This window comes from Protopterus annectens, chromosome 5.part0, assembly GCF_019279795.1.
Source record: "Protopterus annectens isolate FY-2018-M chromosome 5.part0, PAN1.0, whole genome shotgun sequence".
Taxonomy (NCBI): Eukaryota; Metazoa; Chordata; order Ceratodontiformes; family Protopteridae; genus Protopterus; species Protopterus annectens.
Window position 1 is genome coordinate 36,106,250 of NC_056735.1, and position 21,142 is coordinate 36,127,391.

Genomic DNA, 21,142 nt, shown 5'->3' on the forward strand with positions numbered 1-21,142 from the left:
TTTTCCTGACAGCTGTTTAAGGAAAAACTGAACGTCTAGGCTTTTGTGTCTATACAGGCCACTGAGTGAAAAGGAGCACTGTGCAAACACGAGGCTTAAATACAATCAAAGATAAATTAACTTTAAGCTAACTACCATTCAGGAAAGCACATAATAAGCCTTCCACAAGCAATCCCCAACTCAGGTAGGTTAGATCAGCACACTTCTGCCAAAAGGGTGCAGAAAAATACCTTTTTAACACAGAATAGCTGGTGTTGAGCCCAAGTGTAAAAAGACTATACAAACTACCTACAATGGCCCTATAACTAACAGATACAATGTAATACAGTGCAATTAACTACTTCAAGCAGCAGCAGACAGTACAGTCTTACTTTGAAACTGCTAAACTGCAGTCACAGTATATAAGAGAAGTGCAAAACATACTTGGAGCCCTTCTGTGTGCTTCCCAGCTCAGATAGACCAGGTAAACACCTACTAAGACTAGATGAATAATCCCAGTCCTCCTAATGGAAAAGCACAGTAAAGGAGCATCTGGAGTGAAATGCGACCAGAAACAAACTTAAAGATATGGCTACAGCAGTGTACTTTAAACAGCTTATAAAATTAAGATTACTCAATAAAAGTACTTCACTTTGTATAAATAAGACAACAGCCACCCAAATGTACAGAATGTATAAAGGCACCAAAAACAAGATAAGCTGATTAATAAGCCCTCAATCCAATAAAACTGTATGCAGAAATCTCAAGTGTTTCTACAACCTAAACAGACCAGTCTATCTCCCAGTGCACTAGATGGAAAATCCACTGACCTCTTGATGTAAAAACAAGTGCATGCTAGAGTGTAAAATACACTACTTTATCCAACAGCTAGCTAGATAATAAATTCAGAGCAAGTAAATCAGCAGAACAGACAATGAGAGGCAAAATGTATGTTTTCAATATAAGCACAAGGAAAGGTTAATAAATAATTCAAAACGTCGACAGCAGTGTAGAAAAGGAAGAGCTTATTAAGCTCAATTTACAATAGGGGTGGGTAGCTTAAAATCACCAAGTTTAAAAAGCAGATTAATGAATGGGAGGGTGAGTGAGAAAAAACAGCAAGGAATCACCAGCAGTACTTTAGTTTATGCGTGCTTGAAATCTTTTCAGAAAAATACAGAGAAATTATCTGTGTGTTTCGATAAAACTGAAATGTATTCCTTTGTACTGACCGTGGGTGAGGTTTGTCCTGTTAAACTTCACATTTCTGTAAAAGATGTCCTATCCGGGCATCTATAAAGATGACAGCCCTAGTACTACTACTTCTTTCGGCTGCTCCCGTTAGGGGTCACCACAGCAGATCAACTGTTTCCATTTCTTCCTGTCTTCTGCATCTTGCTCTGTCACACCAACTACCTGCATGTCCTCTCTCACCACATCCATAAACCTTATCTTAGGTCTTCCTCTTTTCCCGTTACCTGGCAGCTTCATCCTTAGCATCTTTTTCCCAATATACTCTGCATCTCTCCTCAGCACATGTCCAAACCAATGTAATCTTGCATCTCTTGCTTTGTCTCCAAACCTTTCAACCTGGGCTGACCTTCTAATATACTTATTTCTAATCCTGTCCATCCTCTTCACACCCAGTGTAAATCTTAACATCTTCAACTCTGCCACATCAAGCTCTGACAACTGCCTTTTTGTCAATGCCACTGTCTCCAACCCATATAACATAGCTGGTCTCACTACCCTCTTGTAGACCTTCCCTTTCACTCTTACTGGTACTCATCTGTCACAAATCACTCCTGACACTCTTCTCCACCCAGTCCATCCTGCCTGTACTCTCTTCTTCACCTATCTTCCACACTCACCATTACTCTGAACTGTTGATCTCAAGTATTTAAACTCATCCACCTTCGCCACCTCTACTCCCTGCATCCTCACCATTCCTCTATCCTCCTCCTCATTCACACACATATATTCTGTCTTAGTCCTGCTGACCTTCATTCCTCTTCTCTCTAAAGCACATCTCCACCTCTCCAGGGTCTTCTCCACCTGCTCCCTACTCTCACTACAGATCACAATGTCATCTGCAAACATCATAGTCCACGGGGCCTCCTGTCTGATGTTGTCTGTCAACCTGTCCATCACCACTGCAAATGAGAAAGGGTTCAGAGCTGATCCTTGATGTAATCCCACCTCCACCTTAAACGCATCCGTCACTCTGTCCACTGTCACACTACCCTTGTACATATCCTGTACCACTCTTACATACTTCTCTGACACTCCCGACTTCCTCATACAATACCACAACTCCTCTCTAGGCACCCTGTCATATGCTTTGTCTACATCCACAAAGACACAATGCAATTCCTGACCATCTTTGTACTTCTCCATCAACACTCTCAGAGCAAACATCGCATCTGTGGTGCTCTTTCCTGGCATGAAACCATACTGCTGATCACTAATCATCACCTCCCTTCTTAACCTAGCTTCCACTACTCTTTCCCATAACTTCATGCTGTGACTGATCAGTTTAATCCTTCTGTAGTTACTACAGCTCTGCACATCACCCTTATTCTTAAAAATCGGTACCAAAACACTTTCTCCATTCCTCAGGCATCCTCTCACTTTCCAAGATTTCATTATACAATCTAGTTAAAAACGCCACTGCCATTTCACCTAAACACCTCCATGCTTCCACAGGTATGTCATCTGGGCCCACAGCCTTTCCGTTCTTCATCCTCTTCATAGCTGTCTGTACTTCCTCCTTGCTAATCCACTGCACTTCATGATTCACTATCCGCACACTATGGAATTAAAAACTGCAGCACTCAAGGCATGTTTTCCTGATTATGTTTTTTTTTGTACTAGAAAGTATCTCTTACCTGCACGTGTGCTCAAGAGAAAGACAAAAATGTCCTGTTGGTTAAAGTTCTTGATTGCAAGGTGTCTTTCTTCTCCTCTGACAGAACCATCCAGCCTCTCATAGCTATAATCTAAAAAATACAACAAAGTTCTACCTTAAAAATGGGGCTAGTTATGATGCTGAATTGTAACTCTTCACAGTTTTCTCTTTTTTATCCGTTTTAACAGTTGCAGCTATACCTGTTTTTTTACACATACACCTAAGCAAATACACTTATGCAATATTTAACTGAAAAGAATGTGCCTTACCCTTTTTATACTACTTCTGAGCATCTCTCTTTTTTCTAAGACACAAACTACACCTAATGAGAAAATAACAAGACTTCTACATATTTTATGTAAACTGTAAAGAAAACATCAACACTTAAGCACTTGGGGCATAATGTAGTTTTATTCAGTAGGACCTCAATTCATTGTGATAACATCTTTGCCAAAACTGCACGCATCGAATTAAAATTACCACCATTTAAAACACGTCTACTTTGATACTGGGTAGAAGCTACCCCACTTCCTAGCAAGTTAGATTTTTTCTCATTCAGGATGCAATCCAAATTTCCATTTGTAAATAATACAGAAGTTCTAGGAACTGAGTTGTATGGTTTTCAAAGTAGTCAAAGAACAGTACAGATAAACAAGGGAAATGTGTAGTATTTTTATTTATTTATTATTTATTTATTTTACATTTGTTAACCGGGTTAGTCTGACTGAGCTTTTGGCTCATTTTCAGCAGAGACCTGGGTAGAAAATCTCCTCAGAGAAAAGAATTTTACAAAAATAATTTACAGTCAAAAGATTATGAAACCGGTTACAATATCATTTTAAATTAATAGTACCTAGTTGTTTTAGGGTTTAGAAAGCAAATATACAAAAGTTAGATGAAGATATAAAGGAAATAAAGTAGACGTGACCTATTAGACTTGGTAATGTTATTTAATAGTAAGAAATGCAGCCACAGATTACATTCAATTTTGGTCAAGGAGGAATGTCAAACGTCAAAAAAGAGACATTTGACAAACAGATAGATACAGAAATACAGACATAAAAGAAAGACGATCATTTAATTAATGTCATGGAATCTAAATGGACTAAAGAACCAAAAGAAGTGCAGAATAGTATTTAGGTATATAAAACTAAATAGACCACAGGTCATAATGCTCCATGAATAGCACTTAACTGATGATGACCATAAAAAAATAAATTAAACAAGGTTTAGGGTAGCGAAATATTCATTGTATCCAACAGGACAAAGAAAAGGCATTTTGATTTTAAGGCAGGAAACAGCATCTGAAATGACAGAAATTAGTGGACAGAGAAGGTACTTAATCTATATGTTCATGTCACTAGTTTGTGTTTATATACCCAGGATAGCACATAGGTAGAATTAGGAGGATGAATTAGGGAATGGACGAATTTCCAAGACAAAATGGTAACTTGCACAGGAGACTGCAACCTACTAAACAGTATAGATGAAGTAAACTCAGGCCCCCACTATGGATGAAGTTAACTCAGGCCCCACTATAGATGAAGTAAACTCAGGCCCCACTATAGATGAAGTAAACTCAGGCCCCACTATAGATGAAGTAAACTCAGGCCCCACTATAGATGAAGTAAACTCAGGCCCCACTATAGATGAAGTAAACTCAGGCCCCACTATAGATGAAGTAAACTCAGACCCCACTATAGATGAAGTAAACTCAGACCCCACTATAGATGAAGCAAACTCAGACCCCACTATAGATGAAGCAAACTCAGGCCCCACTATAGATGAAGTAAACTCAGGCCCCACTATAGATGAAGTAAACTCAGGCCCCACTATAGATGAAGTAAACTCAGGCCCCACTATAGATGAAGTAAACTCAGGCCCCACTATAGATGAAGTAAACTCAGGCCCCACTATAGATGAAGTTAACTCAGGCCCCACTATAGATGAAGTTAACTCAGGCCCCACTATAGATGAAGCAAACTCAGACCCCACTATAGATGAAGTAAACTCAGGCCCCACTATAGATGAAGTAAACTCAGGCCCCACTATAGATGAAGTAAACTCAGGCCCCACTATAGATGAAGAAAACTCAGGCCCCACTATAGATGAAGTTAACTCAGGTCCAAGAAGGTTAACTGTCCCTAAGACAGGACAATTTATGCAAAGATATGCTATTCTTACAGATATCATTCCTATTCAAGAATATATACCATAAAAGTGACAAAGGAACACTATTATTTGGAAGATTCATCACATACTTTATTATATTATCAGATTGTGCCCCATTACTTATGCAGTTTCACATACCCTTGTTCCTAACTTCTAGGAAGATTTGGGGAGCTAACATTTTACTCAGCAGCTGAACAGCTAGGGATAAAACTGAAAATAATGAGCTGAACAATACAAGGAAAAGGTAAAAAGACAGGGAGAGTCTATAAGAGAACACTGCAGTAATTTAAAAAAAAGACACGACTGATATAATAACAAAGAAATACACAGCTGAGAAATTAACTACATTTGAAACTATGCCTCATTAAACAGGACAAGGAACTTACACTTAATGCTGGGAAAAACAGTGGTCGAGGAAAAATAAATTGAATTAACAAAAAAAAAAAAAAAAAAAGCAGCCAATTATAATACAAAGTAAAGCAGGCCAAAAGTGCTCTGAAGTTGAAAATACTGAGGTGACTCAATCTAATCAAAGGTACCTGGTGCTAAGATTATAGCAACAAGTAACGAAAAACTAGCATGCAAATTGCGAGATAAAGGAACAGGGATACAAGTTGGAAGATACAAAAATACATTTCAGGAGTATTTTAAACAGCTTTACATACAGCAAAGCACAGGAAAAAATGACACAACACTTGAGGGTAATAAAACTGGTAAAATGTCAAATAGATCAGTTAACAACTGAGATAACAGAAAAGTGCTCACACACAGGTCATAAAGAAAGAAAAGAAAAGGCAAAACTCCAGGCCCAGATGAGTTGGCAACACAGATGAATAGATGGTGTGGGAACACATTTATAAAGATCTTACTGGCTTTAGTAAATACCATCATAAAAAAGGAAATTCCACATTCATGGACTTGGGCAGTAATTTTGGTCAATGTAAAAGACACAGATCCCACTCAGATTGAGTCATATACATCAACATCAATCCTCACCTATGACTACAAGACATTTATATTAATAATACTAAAGAAACTAGTGACAGCAATAATGTACATAAAAATCAGACTATATCTATAGCTGGCAGAACCACATTTGATAACTTGATTAAAATGGTTTTAGTTACTGATGACTCACCAACAGTGGAGAAACCAGTGGTAATTGCAAGAATGGATGCAGTAAAAATATTTGACAGAGCAAACTTTCCCTTTTTATTTGGAACAGTAGAACTTATAGCAGTCTCTTGACAATTTGTTCACAGGTGGAAAAAAGTATAAGGAGGTTCAAAAGCAAGAATAAAGGTATGAAGAGAGAGACTGCAGAATTTATTGCTATTAGAAGGAGCACTAAGCAGGGTGCTCTTTCCCCACATTTATTTGCACTTTAGAGACCATGGCAGTCTCTTTAAGACAGGCAGACTATGCCAGGGATACGATGAATGGCAAAGAGCAAAATGTTGCTTTTTATACTGATGACTAAGTGATAATTATATGGTTAAAAGACCTTGACAAGCTTTTTACTGAATTGCTTGCATCTGGAAGGGTAGTAGCTTTCAAGATTTTAGAAAAATAAAACAATGAGGATAAATTATATTCCACCTGATAGGGCTATGACAAATGATCCCTTCCATGCCAGCTTGAATCAAGTGGCTTATCCAGGGTCAGGATAGCAAGTACTAAACAACAGATAACAGAATTAACATAGAAAATTATATTGGTTAAGACTAAGGAAGTAGTAAACAAATGAAAGGTACTCTGTTTAGACATGATGCAAAAATACAGGCAGTGCTCTGGTTTATTCTTACATCCAAAACAGACCATCAAGGAGCTCAACCACATCAGTCAGTACTGGTGGAAACTAACAGTGACCCCATTAAGCAGGGGCGGCTCGTGGCATCAGACTGCCGGACTGCAGCCCCCTCAGCAAAAAAAAGAAAAAAGTACTTTTTAGTTTAATTATTTATTTTTTTACTGTCTCAGTTCTGTTGACTTAGTTACTCGTCTTTCAAGTTCCTGCCTCGGCGAGTACGCGCATGCACACTTTGACCACTTCGGTTTGCGGCAGTTTTAAATAAAGACGTTTTTTTTTCTCTTTGTTTCTGCTGCAGCCCGGAGACCCAATTAAGGCATCAGTGTGATGCCCTGCAGTCTATGCGGTTTGGAACCGCATAGAATTGGAAGGGGTTCGGACTGCCACGTCCGCAGGCACGTACATGATGCGTTTGGGCTAAATGGCTGCTGACTGGTTGTCGCTCTCTTGGGCTTTATGTGCTGGGAAAAGAGTGAGAACCAAACAGTTGCAGCCAGTTTCGGTTGTGGACTGACTCGTGAGTCGAGTGAATTCTTGATCTTGATTTCGATTTTTTGGCGGCCTATATTTCGTTAGCTAATAGCTGTGCTGGGTGTTAGCAGCTAAAGAAGAAGTAGAAGAGTACAGAGAGTTTTCTTCTTGGTGGTGGTATGTATAGTCATTAAATGATGACAGGTATATGGGTTTCAGACATTGTATCCTTCATATAATGCTTACTAATCCAAAGTTTTTTATTCTAGTAACTTTCTAAGCATATAAGAGAAGCATTTAACATCTGTTCTTAATTTTGGGGCTAAGAAGTTGACAGAGCAGAGGGAGTTGCAGTGAATTCCACCATATGGTTGTCACAGGCGGTATGCTGCTCTTAATTATGACATACTTTTGAGCTACAGAGTTCATGTTCTTCAGAAAAATGGCTTCTAATGTAAAACTTGTTGTTCTGATAACTAACTACATAAGAGAGGAAGAATATTTCAAATTTGTCACAGATGATGGATCTTTGCCCCCTTAATTGTTGTCTTTTTCCCCTGGTTGCTGTGCTAAGTGGTTGAGAGCTGTGGCTGCAGTTCTTTTTTGGTGAGTCGTGTGTTAGGGGCAAAATACAGTGATTAACCTGCCCCATCTACGTGATCTACATTGCTATGGATTCTTGTTTTTAATCACTTTTGGTAAATACAAGCAATCACCAGAAGTGCTTATCTGTTTGGGAAAACAGTCAGTGGATGAAAGCAAAGGACTACTAGAATGATGCAGTGATTATTGTTGTAGCTTGGTTGGGGGTATGTTTGTGGTGACTTTTTTTTTCTTTTCATTTTTTTCTGGAAGAAATCTAGAAGAGCTGTGGGCAGTGGTAACTGTACACATTTCCCACAGCATCATACACTTGTATCTTTTTTTTTTTAATTTTTACAGAAGTCATCATGGGGTGTGATGTGCCCTATGTTGCAAATGAAGAAGACTACTGTTGCTCTTATTTATGCCCAGTCGTGGCATGTCAGGTGGATTACTTTGGCTATTTCACTACTTTTGGGAACCACACAAGAGATGATTGTCACTTCTCATTGGTGACGGATATGGTTTGTTGTGGGGACAGTATTTGTCAAAGGGCAATACAGCTATTATGTTTTTGCCAGTCAGATATAATGCATCACAGCAGAAAGTTGAGATACATTTCTGGCCCATTATTTTATCTAAGGTGCACAGTATTACAACTGGTTGTAAAGGTGTATGTGTGTGTAAAATGCCCCAGTTACTATATACTGGTGGCTAGAGATACTCAGGCTTGAACCCTGTACCTTGTATGCAGCAGTTAAGGACCTGAATTCCATACCCACCACCATTTGTAAAAAAATTGCAGATTTTTGCTCCATATTTGATCTGATCTGTTCCTCATAATATCTGTGGTTTCTAAATATTGCAATGCTTGATATTTGATGGTGCAGTGGTAGCACTGTTGCTTTATAACTGCAGGTTCTTGGGTTTGATTCTTGGCTGGGGTGCCTTCTGTGTGGAGTCTGCATCTTCTCCCTGTGTTTGTGTGGGTTTGCGTTTGTGTCCTCCCATGTTATAAAGACATGTCTGCATTATTTCTTCCTGGGCCTCTGCTGAAAATTGTTTTTTTGTTCCAAGTCAGATTGTCCTGATTAACAAATGTTAAATAAAATTGACAGGCATTTGAATTTCAGACTTCAGATTTCTGAATGTTTAATTCCTTGCATATTTGATGGTGCAGTGGTAGCATTGTTGCCTCACAGCTATAAGTTTTCTGGTTTGATTCTTGGCTGGGGTGCCTTCTGTGTGGAGTCTGCATCTCATCCCTGTGTTTGTGTGGATTTGCTCTGGTATCCTGCCATTTTACAAAGACATGTGTCTGCAGTATTTCTCCCTGGGCCTCTGCTGAAAATTGTTTTTGTTCCGTCAAAAGTAAAATTGACAGGCATTTGAATTTCAGACTTCATATTCTTCAGAAAATACATAGTAACACAACCTTTTATTCTAGCAATTTTCTATGTTTATAAGATGAATATTTGAAATTTGTCCTTATTTTTGGGACTGTATTACCCCATTATTGGCTTTGTCCAGGTTTTTTGTGCTAAGGTTGACAACTATGGCAAGAACTGAATTCACTGAATGTCTGAGGGCTGTATTCCCTCATTACTGGATTTGTCCACGTGTTTTGTGCTAAGAGGTTGACAGCTATGGTGAGAACTGAATTCATTAAATGATAGCCATTTAAGTTTCAGTCTTCCTCTCTTTCACAAAGCAGCTGATTTGGCGTAGTGGTATGTTGCTCTGACTGTTTTGCACAGGGACCTTGGCAGTAAAATGTATGGTGGTAACACAGCATTTTATTCTAGCAACTTTCCAATATTATACAAGCAATGTTTAATGTGTCCCTGGTTTTTGGCCTTTTGACCCCCCCCCCAATAAATTTGGCTTTTTCCAGATTTCTTGTGCTGCGAAGTTGAGATGCAGTTGAGTATTGAGTAGATTTTACAAGAAGCTGAGAGCTGCAGGGGAAGAGAAGTTTAGTGCTGCTTATGCTAAGTAAGCTTGCATTGTTAATAGCACAACAGGTTGTGTACTTGCTTTTGATGCAGAAGGTTGTTGGTTCTACTCCCACAAGGGGTGAATGCTGCCGTACTGAAAAAGTTAAGATGCTAACTATGAGCCTGTTATCAGTTTGCCATCCTTTTCCTATTGCAATATTACTAGCTTATCATTTTTAATGTAATATAGACAATTTATTCCTCGGGCATCAGACACTTTATTTTTCGATGAAACCATGAAATATAAAGGTGTTTGCTAGCAGCAACCCCTTCATTAGTTACAGATTTATTTAATGTGGAATTATTTAGATGACTTTTTTACTTCAGAGATTGTGCATATTTACTGATAATGGTGGACTGTAGAATTGTGCATATTTACTGATAATGGTGGACTGTAGAAGTTTGAGTAGACTTTTATTGATGGAAATGTTCTGAATTGGGCAGTTTTGGCATTACTGGTGCATGCGTTTTGTTTCATTGTTTACTGGAAAAATGTTCAAAACAAAGGAAGGTGTATCAAAGAGCACATGCATGTTTCATATGCAAGGGGCCTATGATTTGAAAACAGCCCAGAATTAATTTTTATCTGCCACTGGTAAAATGTATTTTCTTTGAATGTGGGTTTCAATGCTGTTTCAATGAATGTGAGTTTCAAGGGCAGAGAAGTTTTAATGCTAAGTTTGTTTAGCAGATGTCTTAGTGTTTGTGCTGTAAAATGCAAAATAAAACTTTCAAATGAAGTCCAAATCATCATAGAAGTAAATCAGTATGCAAATTAGTGTTTATGGTAAATGGAGTGAAATAGCCAAGTAATGGATCATTGGAATGGCTGCAGGGGGAGGCTCCATTCGACCATGATTTTGTGAGGGGGAAGGGTGGCAAACTTAGACAGCCCCAACTGAACTACATCTCCCAACTGTCCAGATTTTCAAAGAATGAATAGATTTTTGCTTCTTATTTTTGGTTTGTTCCTCATAAAATTTGTGGTTTTCTGGCAAATCATTTAGGAATTAAGTCACTAAATAATGACACACTGAGTTTCAGACTTCATAACCTTCAGAAAAATGCATGCTAAAATAAGACCTATTATTCTATCAACTGTCTCAGTTTATACAAGAGCAATTTTTAGTACTGTTTATATGTTCCCCCAATACATTTGGCCTTGTCCAGATTTATTGCATTAACAGGTTGAGAGGTACATGCAAATAAATTGCTTTATAGAATTAGGCATAGCCAAACCTCTCAACTGTCCCTGATTTTTGGCTCAAAATGTTGCTCTTCCCCTAATAATCCCTCTGTAAAATAGCAATTTTGGAAGAAAACACGGAGGGTTTACAATTAATAAATAACTGTAATAATCAGTTATAGATTACATTTATTTCAGAAATGCATGTGGATTCTTTTATTTTGTCAGCTGCTCAAGTTAGCAGTACTAATATTAAAGTGTCCCTTCTTTGACAGCTTCCCAGCTGTATTGTGTGGCTATTTTATATTTTTACATCACATTTTTGGTCCATTTTTCATAAAATTGTGTTTTTTTGGCAAATTAGTGACAAATCATTAAAGACTGAAGTTAGAAAATAATGACAGACATTTGAGTTTCAGATTTCATACCATTCAGAAAATCCATACTAATGCAAGACCTATTTCTATTATCTTTCTAAGTTTATAAGAGCAATATTTTAAAAATTGTCCTTATTTTTGGGCCTTTGTCCCACTTCTTTGTATGGCTTTGTCCAGATTTCTTGCTCTGAGGTTGAGAGGTATGACAAATGTGTCAGGGTCATCACAGTCAGCCAGAGACATTTCAAATTGTGACATACTTGTTGCACCCCACTCCCCCATGTAGTGACTCTGGATGTGTCGAAGCAAGGCAAGGAGTAGTTATGCAGTGTAAATGTGCAGAGTATCCCCCCACCCCCCCCACCCCCATCCAAGGTAGACACAAATACTAGAGTGGCTTTCATTCTGTCCTTGATTTTTGCAGAATTGTCTGGTTTCTGTCATATTTTTTGTACTGTTGATTTATGCTTATTACTCAAAGTGCCTGTTGCTCTGTGTTTAAGTAGCAATACTTTAATGACCATCAGGTAAGCTTGGCTGAGATTGTAAGATGCAAGTAAGCTTTAATAACCATACTGTTAAAGAATTGCCAACATTGAAAGCCTTTCTGTTGTTGCCATGTAGAGAATACTTAACTAGATAATGTATAAGCCTTGGGTGTCGAAATGCATATGACAGTATTTGTAATAAAGGACAGGATTACATTATTTTAAGAAGCTAATTACACTTGGAGACTTCCAGTCATCTCTGCAGGCTTTACCCGTAAACTAAACAGAATGCCAATTGTGTGGTCCATAACCTGTACAGTAATCCTTTTAAGCAATGTATCTTGAGCTTATTTCTTGCTTGCTTTTCATTTTTTACTTTGATCATGTTTTCCCCATGAAACAAGTAGATAGTTGTCAGGCAGCAGGTCTTTTTGGATCTGGAACATTTTACAAGTGGGGGCATCAGAGATTTCTACTTTCAGCATGTTACTTGGTACTTTAATAAAGCTGAATATAAATTATAATTAGAACTGCAGTGCAAGAAGTGGTTTGAGTTGAGTGCTGCTTGTTTTTGTTATACTTGATTTTGACTGGCATTCCATTAATGTATTTAAAAAAGTAATTTATTTTTTCATGCCTCACAACCTTTTTGTTTCCATCTAGATATTAAAAAGCTGTCATGCAGCCAATGCATTGAAATATTTTTATTCTTCTACACTTCATTTTGTCTTGATTGGACTCTCATAATGACGGTTTGGCACCCACAGCAGTGTATTTAGTTAGTTTTTGTGGTTTTGAGCATGGCTCCTCCCCTTTCTAGTTGGCTGCACCCCTTCCCATTGACCCCACCCATTCAGCTGTCTCCTGCAGCCCCCCTTTGATTTGAAGTCACCAGCCGCCACTGCCATTAAGTAGACTTTTTCCACGTATTGTTGGTGAAAATTTGCATTCAACCATCCAGTAATCCAGACTGGTTTTAAAGGCTGTTAGGGAAGTACTCTGATATGTAAGAGCAGCCTATTCCAGAAACGGAATGTACTTTGGATTAGCTATCTGTCATGCCATTTGGTCTTCTTGATGTGGTAATGCAGGTTTCAGTTTCTAGAATGAGTGCTTGCTTTACCACTTGCTCTATTTAGGGGAAGAAGTTCAAAGAGTGATGGGTCACACATAGCATGGAAAGCTAAGCAGAGGTCACAACTCAGGAGTTTGTATAACATTGAGTAGAGTGAGAGAGCTTTTAATCTATCAGTATAAAGTACAGTTGTGAACACTTACCATAAATGTAGATATTCGAGTGTATTCACTGTTGCAGTTATTACATTTGGGTAATCTGCTGGCAGGTTGCCCTCAGTCGGCCTGATTAACAAAGTATTGGGTCCTGCGTCGGATGCTGTCTCTTCTTCCATGACGTCAGGTCATCAGGGATATAAAACATGCAGCCGATGCCATTACATCAGTTTTTCTTGCCCCAGATGTCAGGTGCCCCCCCTATTGGGGAGCAAATAAACATAAAAACAAAAAGGTATACCTCCAACAAAAAGCAAATGCACCAAAAAGGCTCTTAAGCATAGTAAAAGAAAGCAGAGGTATAGCCAGAAGAGATTAGGGGGCTGGAGGGAGGGTAAAAAGGACTGCAACAGTGAATACACTCGAACATCTACATTTATGGAAAGTGTACACAACTGTATGTTCTTCGTGTTTCACTGTTGCAGTTATTACATTTGGGTAGATTCCCAAAGCTATGGTTGGGAGGAGAAGTTTATATAGCATTAGGGCCAGCTATAAGGCCCTGCAAGATAGTAGTGGCAAAGCCAACTGTGGATTTAGAGAAAATTGGCAAATGATAATGCTTGGTGAAAGTATGTACAGAACTCCAGGTAGCAGCTTCTAGGATGTCCCTGGTGGGAACACCTCTAAGAAAGGCTGCAGAAGTAGATGTAGCCCTGGTGGAGTGAGATCTGATCCCCTGGGGGATAGGTTTTCCATGGTGCTTATAGCAGAAATGAATGCAATGGCTTACCCATTTAGAAATGGTTTGTTTTGAAATAGCTTTTCCCTCTGCCCCTGCAGCAAATGCTATCAGCAGCTGTTCAAATTATCTTTGAGGTTTAGTCCTGTCCAAGTGGAATCTAAGTTGTCTGTGCACATCCAAGGAATGAAGAATCCGTTCCTCTTTGTTCTGTGGATTCGGAAAGAATGTTGGCAAATGAATGTACTGATTAAGAGCCAAACTGGATACCACCTTGGGCATGAAGGATGGATTGGTCCTGAGTGACACCCTGTCCGCATGAAAGATGATGAAAGGCTCCACTGCCATACGGGTCTGTAATTCAGATATCCTTCTAGCTGAAGTGATTGCTAAAAAGAAAGCTGTTTTCCAAGAAAGAAATTTTAAGTCCGCAGTAGCAGCTGGCTCGAAAGGCGGTGAGTTTCTCCATTACAAAGTTAAGGTCCCAGGCAGGGGTTGGAGCTCTCCTGGGTGGTCTCAAGTTTTTTGCCCCTCTGAGGTACTGCTTGAGCAGAGGAAGAGAGAAGAGGGGAGGTTCTGTGTTATAATGAGCTGAAATGGCTGAGGCGTGGATTTTGATGGAGGCAAACACACAGGCCCTTGTGAAGCATCTCAGTTAAGTATTGCAAAATCTGAGGTAAATTGGGCGCTGCTGTGCTCATCCCTTGACACCGGTTCCAGGCACAGAATCTTTTCCATGTGTCAGCATAAGATTTTCCAGTACTAGGTCTCCTTGTCTCTAAGATGACATCCATCACAGGTTTGCTGAGGGATGAAAAGGATGAATTTAAGTGATTAGCCAGGCTGCAAGGTTCAAAGTTGGAAGCTGAGGGTGCAGAAATTGGTTCTCCTGCTGGGACAGCAGGGAAGGGGTTTCAGGCAGGTGCCGTGGAGGTAACTGTGACACACTGCACAGGAGGGGGTACCAGTGTTGGTGCGGCCAGTCTGGAGCAATCAAGATCATCCTTGGTTTGTCCTGTTTGACTTTTAGTAGGACTTTGGAGAGCAGAGGCAGCGGGGGGAAGGCATAGACTGATAGGTTTTTCCAGCTGAAGGACAGAGCATTCACTATCCAGGCTTGTTTGTGGGGAGTCCTTGTGCAAAACTTGTCCAACTGGTAGTTCTGGGGATAGGCAAACAGATTTATGTCTGGGCTCCCCCATTCGCTTGCCAGCATGTTGAAAATCCTTGGTTCCAGTTTCCACTCATGTGGGTCCATGATATTTCTGCTTAGTCCGTCTGCCAGTGTATTTAATTTTCCTGGCAGGAATTGAGCTTGTAGGTGCATTTGGTAGATCAGGGCTGTGTTCCACAATACCATGGCTAGTCTGCAGAGGGGGTAGGAATGTGTACCCCCCCCCCCGCTTGTTTATGTACCACATAACCGCGGTGTTGTCCGTCTTTACCATTAGTTGTCCTGGAAGAATATAGTCCTTGAAGGCAGTAAGAGCATTCTGTACAGCTAACATTTCTTTTCGATTGATATGTAGGTGCATTTGACTTGGGTTCCATTTGCTCTGAATGCACTTCCCTGCCAGGTGAGTCACCCATTCATAGTCTGATGCATCTGTTGTTAGGGTTTGGGCGGCAGGGGGTAGTGTAAATGGTAGTCACCTTGTTTTGGTGGCAGGCTTCTGCTCACCAGAGGAACTCTAGGCATAGGCAAGGTATGATGGGAATTGTTTCCAGGCTGGGAGAATGTTGACTCCATAGGCTTTTTAGATACCATTGTAGTTTCCTCATTTGCAGTCTTGCATATGGAATAAGGCCATGAACCCCAAGGCTTGCAGTGTTTGTCTTGTAGATAAGCAGGGTTTTGTGGCCACTTGTTTGAAATAGTTTACCAAATAAATTTGCTTTTCTGGCATAAGGTAAGCCATCTGGGAAGTTGTATTCAAGCTTACTCCCAGGAATAAAAATAATACAATCCAAACGGAAAAAGACAAACTTGCAAAGATGAGAAAAAATAAAAAAACAGCCACCAGAGAATAAACGATAGTCTTCACTTTTAATACGCCAAAAAACACAGGAAAACCAAACGACTAAGCGCTTTCACCAGCCTACAAACCACTGGCTTCTTCAGAGTCATTTGGTATAACATCCACAGTTCATTAAATATACAAACATTTAATTGATTACATCACCACCTAACCAAGTAGTTTAACTAGCTTCGTTAATAAATCTCCTTCATAATAAATAAAATCCATCTCTCTATTTACTTTCCACATTTCCTAAAAATGTAAATGAGTTTTAACTATTGAAAATTAATGTTAAAGAAATGTTAAAGAAAATATGCTCATACCAAAATAAAATTATATTAACAAGGGCACATTATTTTACAAGCACACAAGCTTACAGGCAGGATGTTTAACTTGTTACTAATACTGTAACCCATGACTTGCTATAAAAACCAATAATTACACTAAAAATATCTTCTAATTCTGTTTAAATTTAAAGCCTATTGGTCTTTACCAAATAGTACTCACCATAATAGTTATTAAAGTGATATAGTTTTCAGTTACACTTGGTTTGACTTTAATTTTAAAATGGGCATCAAAGAAATAGCATCATTTAAGCCAGGTCACCTCAGGGCATTTAATCTAAGTTACCAAGTTGTCTCTAGGGCTCCAATTTTATTACTAGTGTCACAGACCCTTTCACCCATGGTCACCCGATCTATAATAAAATATACAAACTTCTTAAAATTCTTACATATTTTTGAATGTAAATAAAGTGCATTGTGTTCATCCCTTCTATTAATACATCTCAAATGTTCTGAAATCCTGTCACGTAACCTCCTAATGGCTTTACCCACATAAAATCCATCACATGAAGTACATGAAGCAACATAAACAACATTTTTAGTATTACAATTACATATCCCTGGGCATGGAATAGTGTATTTGAAACTATGTACACATAAATAGGGTCCCTCATTTATATACCTACAACATTTACACATGGCACATTTCTTCTTAAAAGACCTTCTTCCAGTGCTGGCTTCTCTTTCAAGTATACCTTTTATGTTGTTCCCTCTGCTATAAACTATTGATGATTCAGGTCCTAAAATTACTTTGATTATTATACTTATTATATTACATTAATTTTCAATATTTAAAACTGATTTACATTTTTAGGAAATGTGGAAAGTAAATAAAGAGAGATGGATTTTATTTATTATGAAGGTTGTTTATTAACAAAGCTAGTTAAACTACTTGGTTAGGTGGTGATGTAATCAATTAATCAATTAAATGTTTGTATATTTAATGGACTGTGGATGTTATACCAAATGACTCTGAAGAAGCCAGTGGTTTGTAGCCTGGTGAAAGTGCTTAGTCGTTTGGTTTTCCTGTGTTTTTTGGCGTATTAAAAGTGATGACTATCGTTTATTCTCTGGTGGCTGTTTTTTTATTTTTTCTCATCTTTACAAGTTACTCCCAGGAATGTAATTTGTTGACAGGGTACCAGTTGTGATTTCTTTTAGTTTATAGTGTACCCCAGACAAGTTAGAACCCTTTTTACAAACGCGAGATGATTTAAAAGTATGCCCTGGCTTTCTGCCTGAATTAGACAATCGTCCAGGTATGGGTATATTTGAATACTTCTTTGCCTGCAAAAAGCAATAATTGGAGCCAGGCACTTTGTGAATACCCTGGGCACAATAGACAAGCCAAAGGGCAGTGCAGAGAACTGATAATGCGTGCAGCCTGCCTTGAAGCGTAGGTATCTTCTGCAAGATTTCCTGATTGGGATGTGCAGGTATGCTTCTTTTATATCTAGTGATGCCAACCAGGCATGTTTGCCTAGCATAGGAAGTAATTGATGAAGAGTCAGCATCTTGAATTTTGGTATCTCCAGAAAGGTGTTTAGAGTAGACAGGTCCAGGATAGGATGCCATGATTTGTTTTTTCTGGGTAACAGGAAAAGTCTGGAGTAGAAACCTTGTCCCTTTTCCTCTTCTGGTACCAGTTGAATAGCCCCCATGCTTAAGAGGGAAAGTACTTGTTTTTGAGCCTCTGTCCGCTGATTTGAGGGCAGGTCTGGCCACCCATTTGGTGTTGGCAACGTGTGGAAATGAAATCTGTATCCCTGGGACACTATATTTAAAACCCATTTGTCCTGGGTTATGGGTTCCCAGTTCTTTGCATGAAGAGCACTCTTTCCCCTCAAAGGGGCGGTCAAAAGATAAGTGCTTGGTACTTTTAAAAGGAAGTCATTGAGACTGTTTACCATAGGGGGGTGTCTTGTTATTTCCAGATTTGGAAGAGGAGGCCCCCCACTGCTTGGTTCTGAGAGTCCCCTGGGACTGAAACCTGCGTTTTTTGCTGTGCCTAGGTTTGGCCTGAGAAGACCTGGAAGGGACCGGAAAGGACCATTTCCTAGTAGGCCAGTGCCTACTAAATCTAGGAGGTTGCACTTGTAAAAAATCTTTTAACAGTTTGCATAGATTTAGCTTTATCTTCCATCTTTTTAAGAACTTCTTCAGCCTTGCTGCCAAACAGGCAGTCCTGATTTAAAGAAGCATCCAACAATTTAGTACATGATCAGGCAATGATTGTTCCTTAAGCCAAGCATGACTTCTAAGCAACGACCTAGTAACAGCAGCCCTGCAAAGGCCTCTAAAGAATCAAAACCACATTACAAAGTATGTTTTCCAACTTGTTCAGCAGAATGCATTAAGTCCTGTAAATCTTTATTTTCCACACAGTCAGGAATCATCATTTTCTGTTTAAGCAGTCCAATAACATGTTGCTGATATTTTAACATATGAAATTGGAAGTTTAAAGCTCTGATTGCCAAGGTTGCAGAAGTATAAACCTTTTTACCCCATCTATCCAGTGCCCTGGAGTCTCTATCAGAAGGGGTAGGATTTCTAGCAGTAGAAGCCTTAATGCCCTTGGGCCCCTGAGAAATAGTCTCTGGATCTACAGCAGGAGTTTTGAAAAGGAACTTGTGGGACTCAGGAACCCTGTAGTATCTGTCAGGTTCACTAGGAGCAGGAGGCAAGGAATCAGGAGCCAAACTGGATTCCGAGAAAACATCATCAACAATGTCTAGTACAGGAGGTATAGCCAAAGGCCTATGCTGAGGTAGAAGTAAATCCCTAAGCCTCTTTTTTGAATCAGAAAATTCCTGGCTTTCCCAGTGGAAATGCTCCCTTAAAGTATGTAATGTTTCCCCAAAAGAAAAGTCCTCAGGAGGGGAAGCAAAGGGAATGGAATCCTCTGCATCAGAATCCTCATAAGTAGGTATGGACAAATCCAGGTTACCAGAAGAGTCAGAAGAAACAGAATCCTGATCAGAAGATTCATAAGCAAGCTCAGCCCTAGGCCTCGGGGGGGGGGGGGGGTTGACTACCCCTGATTAGAGTTATTACATCTTCAGCCATTTTTATCAATTGTTTTTTTAGGCATAGGGGCCTGAGCATGTGGCCTGGGCATCAATTTTTTAGACACGGATCAAGATTTAGGCCTTAGTAATGAAGGAGGTGTTGTTTTAATATGCAAGTCAGTAGGCCTGAATACACCCTCAGAAGCCGGTGCCTGCACAGCAGCTTCGGACCCATTCGAGGTAGAGACATCGGCGGGTTCCATAGTTGAAGTATCTTGCAGCATACCAGACTCCGAATGGGTCTCAGTAGAGGCCTGCGAATCAGAAGTAGCGAGTATCAGGGCCTGCAAAAGTGCCTCACTGAGTACTGGCGAACTGGCGACTGGCTTAGTAGAAGCGTCATCGGCAGTTTTGGACCTTGACGGCCTGTCTCTGTCTTTATCTTTGCGTTTTTTCAGAATCCTGGTAGTCGGATGGCTAATAAATGACATTTCTGGATAATTAAACCGAGAACCGAAATAATGAGAGGCAAAAATATAGCGATGGATAGTGCACTGATTATATAAAGCACAAAACCGACAGTAAGGTACGTCGTGGTCAGGGCCTAGGCAAGGAATACAGTACGAATGAAAATCTTTATGAGGTATTTGCTTTCCACAAGTAATGCAATTATTAACTTTTACTGACATCGGTAAGGAGCAAGAAAAGTTTCCCCAATGGGGTACTTAGCTTTAAGTTGAAGACTGATGTAATGGCATTGGCTACATGTTTTATACCTCTGACGACCTGACGTCTTGGAAGAAGAGACAGCAGCCAACGCAGGACCCAAGACTTTGTTAATCAGGCTGCTGAGGGCAACCTGCCAGCAGATTACCCAAATGTAATGACTGCAACAGTGAAACACGAAGAACATCTAAGGGTACTGAGACAGTACAGTTTTGTACCTACCATAAATGTAGATGTTCGAGTGTTCACCCTGCTGCAGTCATCACACTTGGGTTATCCTGCCGTCAGGCGGTCCCGCAGTCGGCCCGAATTCCAAAGTCTTGGTCCGGCGTCGGTTGCTGTCGCTTCTTCCCTGACGTCAGTGCGTCAGGGGTATATAAGAGGCATCCGACACCATTTTCTTCAGTTTTTCTTGCCCCAGATGTCAGGTTCCCCCAAAAGGTAGGCAATATATATATATATATATATATATATATATATATATATATATAGATATGGCTATATAAAAATAAAACAAAACCCCTAGGTACAAGCAAATACACCACAGAGGTAGTATAGGATAAAGTGGTAGAGATAAGTTCAGCTAGTTCAGAGGGGATGGAGGGAGGGTAACCTGGACTGCAGCAGGGTGAACACTCGAACATCTACATTTATGGTAGGCACAAAACTGTTCTATGTTCATCGTGTTACCCTGCTGCAGTCATCACACTTGGGTTGAATCCCAAAGCTAAGGAGGGGAGGTGGAGTCAAACAGGGTTAGAAGAAGCTAGTAGGCCCTGCAAAACTGCAGTGGCAAAACCAGCTCTAGTCTTAAGAGTAAAGAGGTAAGTGATAGTGTTTGGTGAAGGTGTGCACTGAACTCCAAGTAGCAGCTTCCAGAATATCCTTGGTTGGCATTCACCTGAGAAAGGCTGCTGATGTAGCTGTAGCCCTGGTGGAGTGGGACCTAATTTTAGCAGGTACTGGTTTCCCATGATGTGTGTAGCAGAAACGTATGCAATGTCCGATCCATTTAGAAATGGTCTGTTTTGAGATCGCTTTTCCTTGAGATCCTGTAGCATAGGCTACAAAGAGCTGGTCAGTTTTTCTGAAAGCCTTAGTTTT

The 21,142-nt window shown here is 39.7% G+C and overlaps 1 protein-coding gene across 2 annotated transcripts in view; it reads right to left on the bottom strand.

The window, feature by feature from the left end:
- CHD1L (chromodomain helicase DNA binding protein 1 like) overlaps positions 1–21,142 on the bottom strand; it is a 1,563,352-nt gene that overhangs the window by 890,067 nt on the left and 652,143 nt on the right. For both annotated transcript variants that reach the window (XM_044072085.1, XM_044072086.1), the window contains exon 12: positions 2,868–2,978. In XM_044072085.1, coding sequence (XP_043928020.1) covers positions 2,868–2,978 — 111 coding nt within the window. The remainder of the gene's footprint in view (positions 1–2,867; positions 2,979–21,142) is intronic.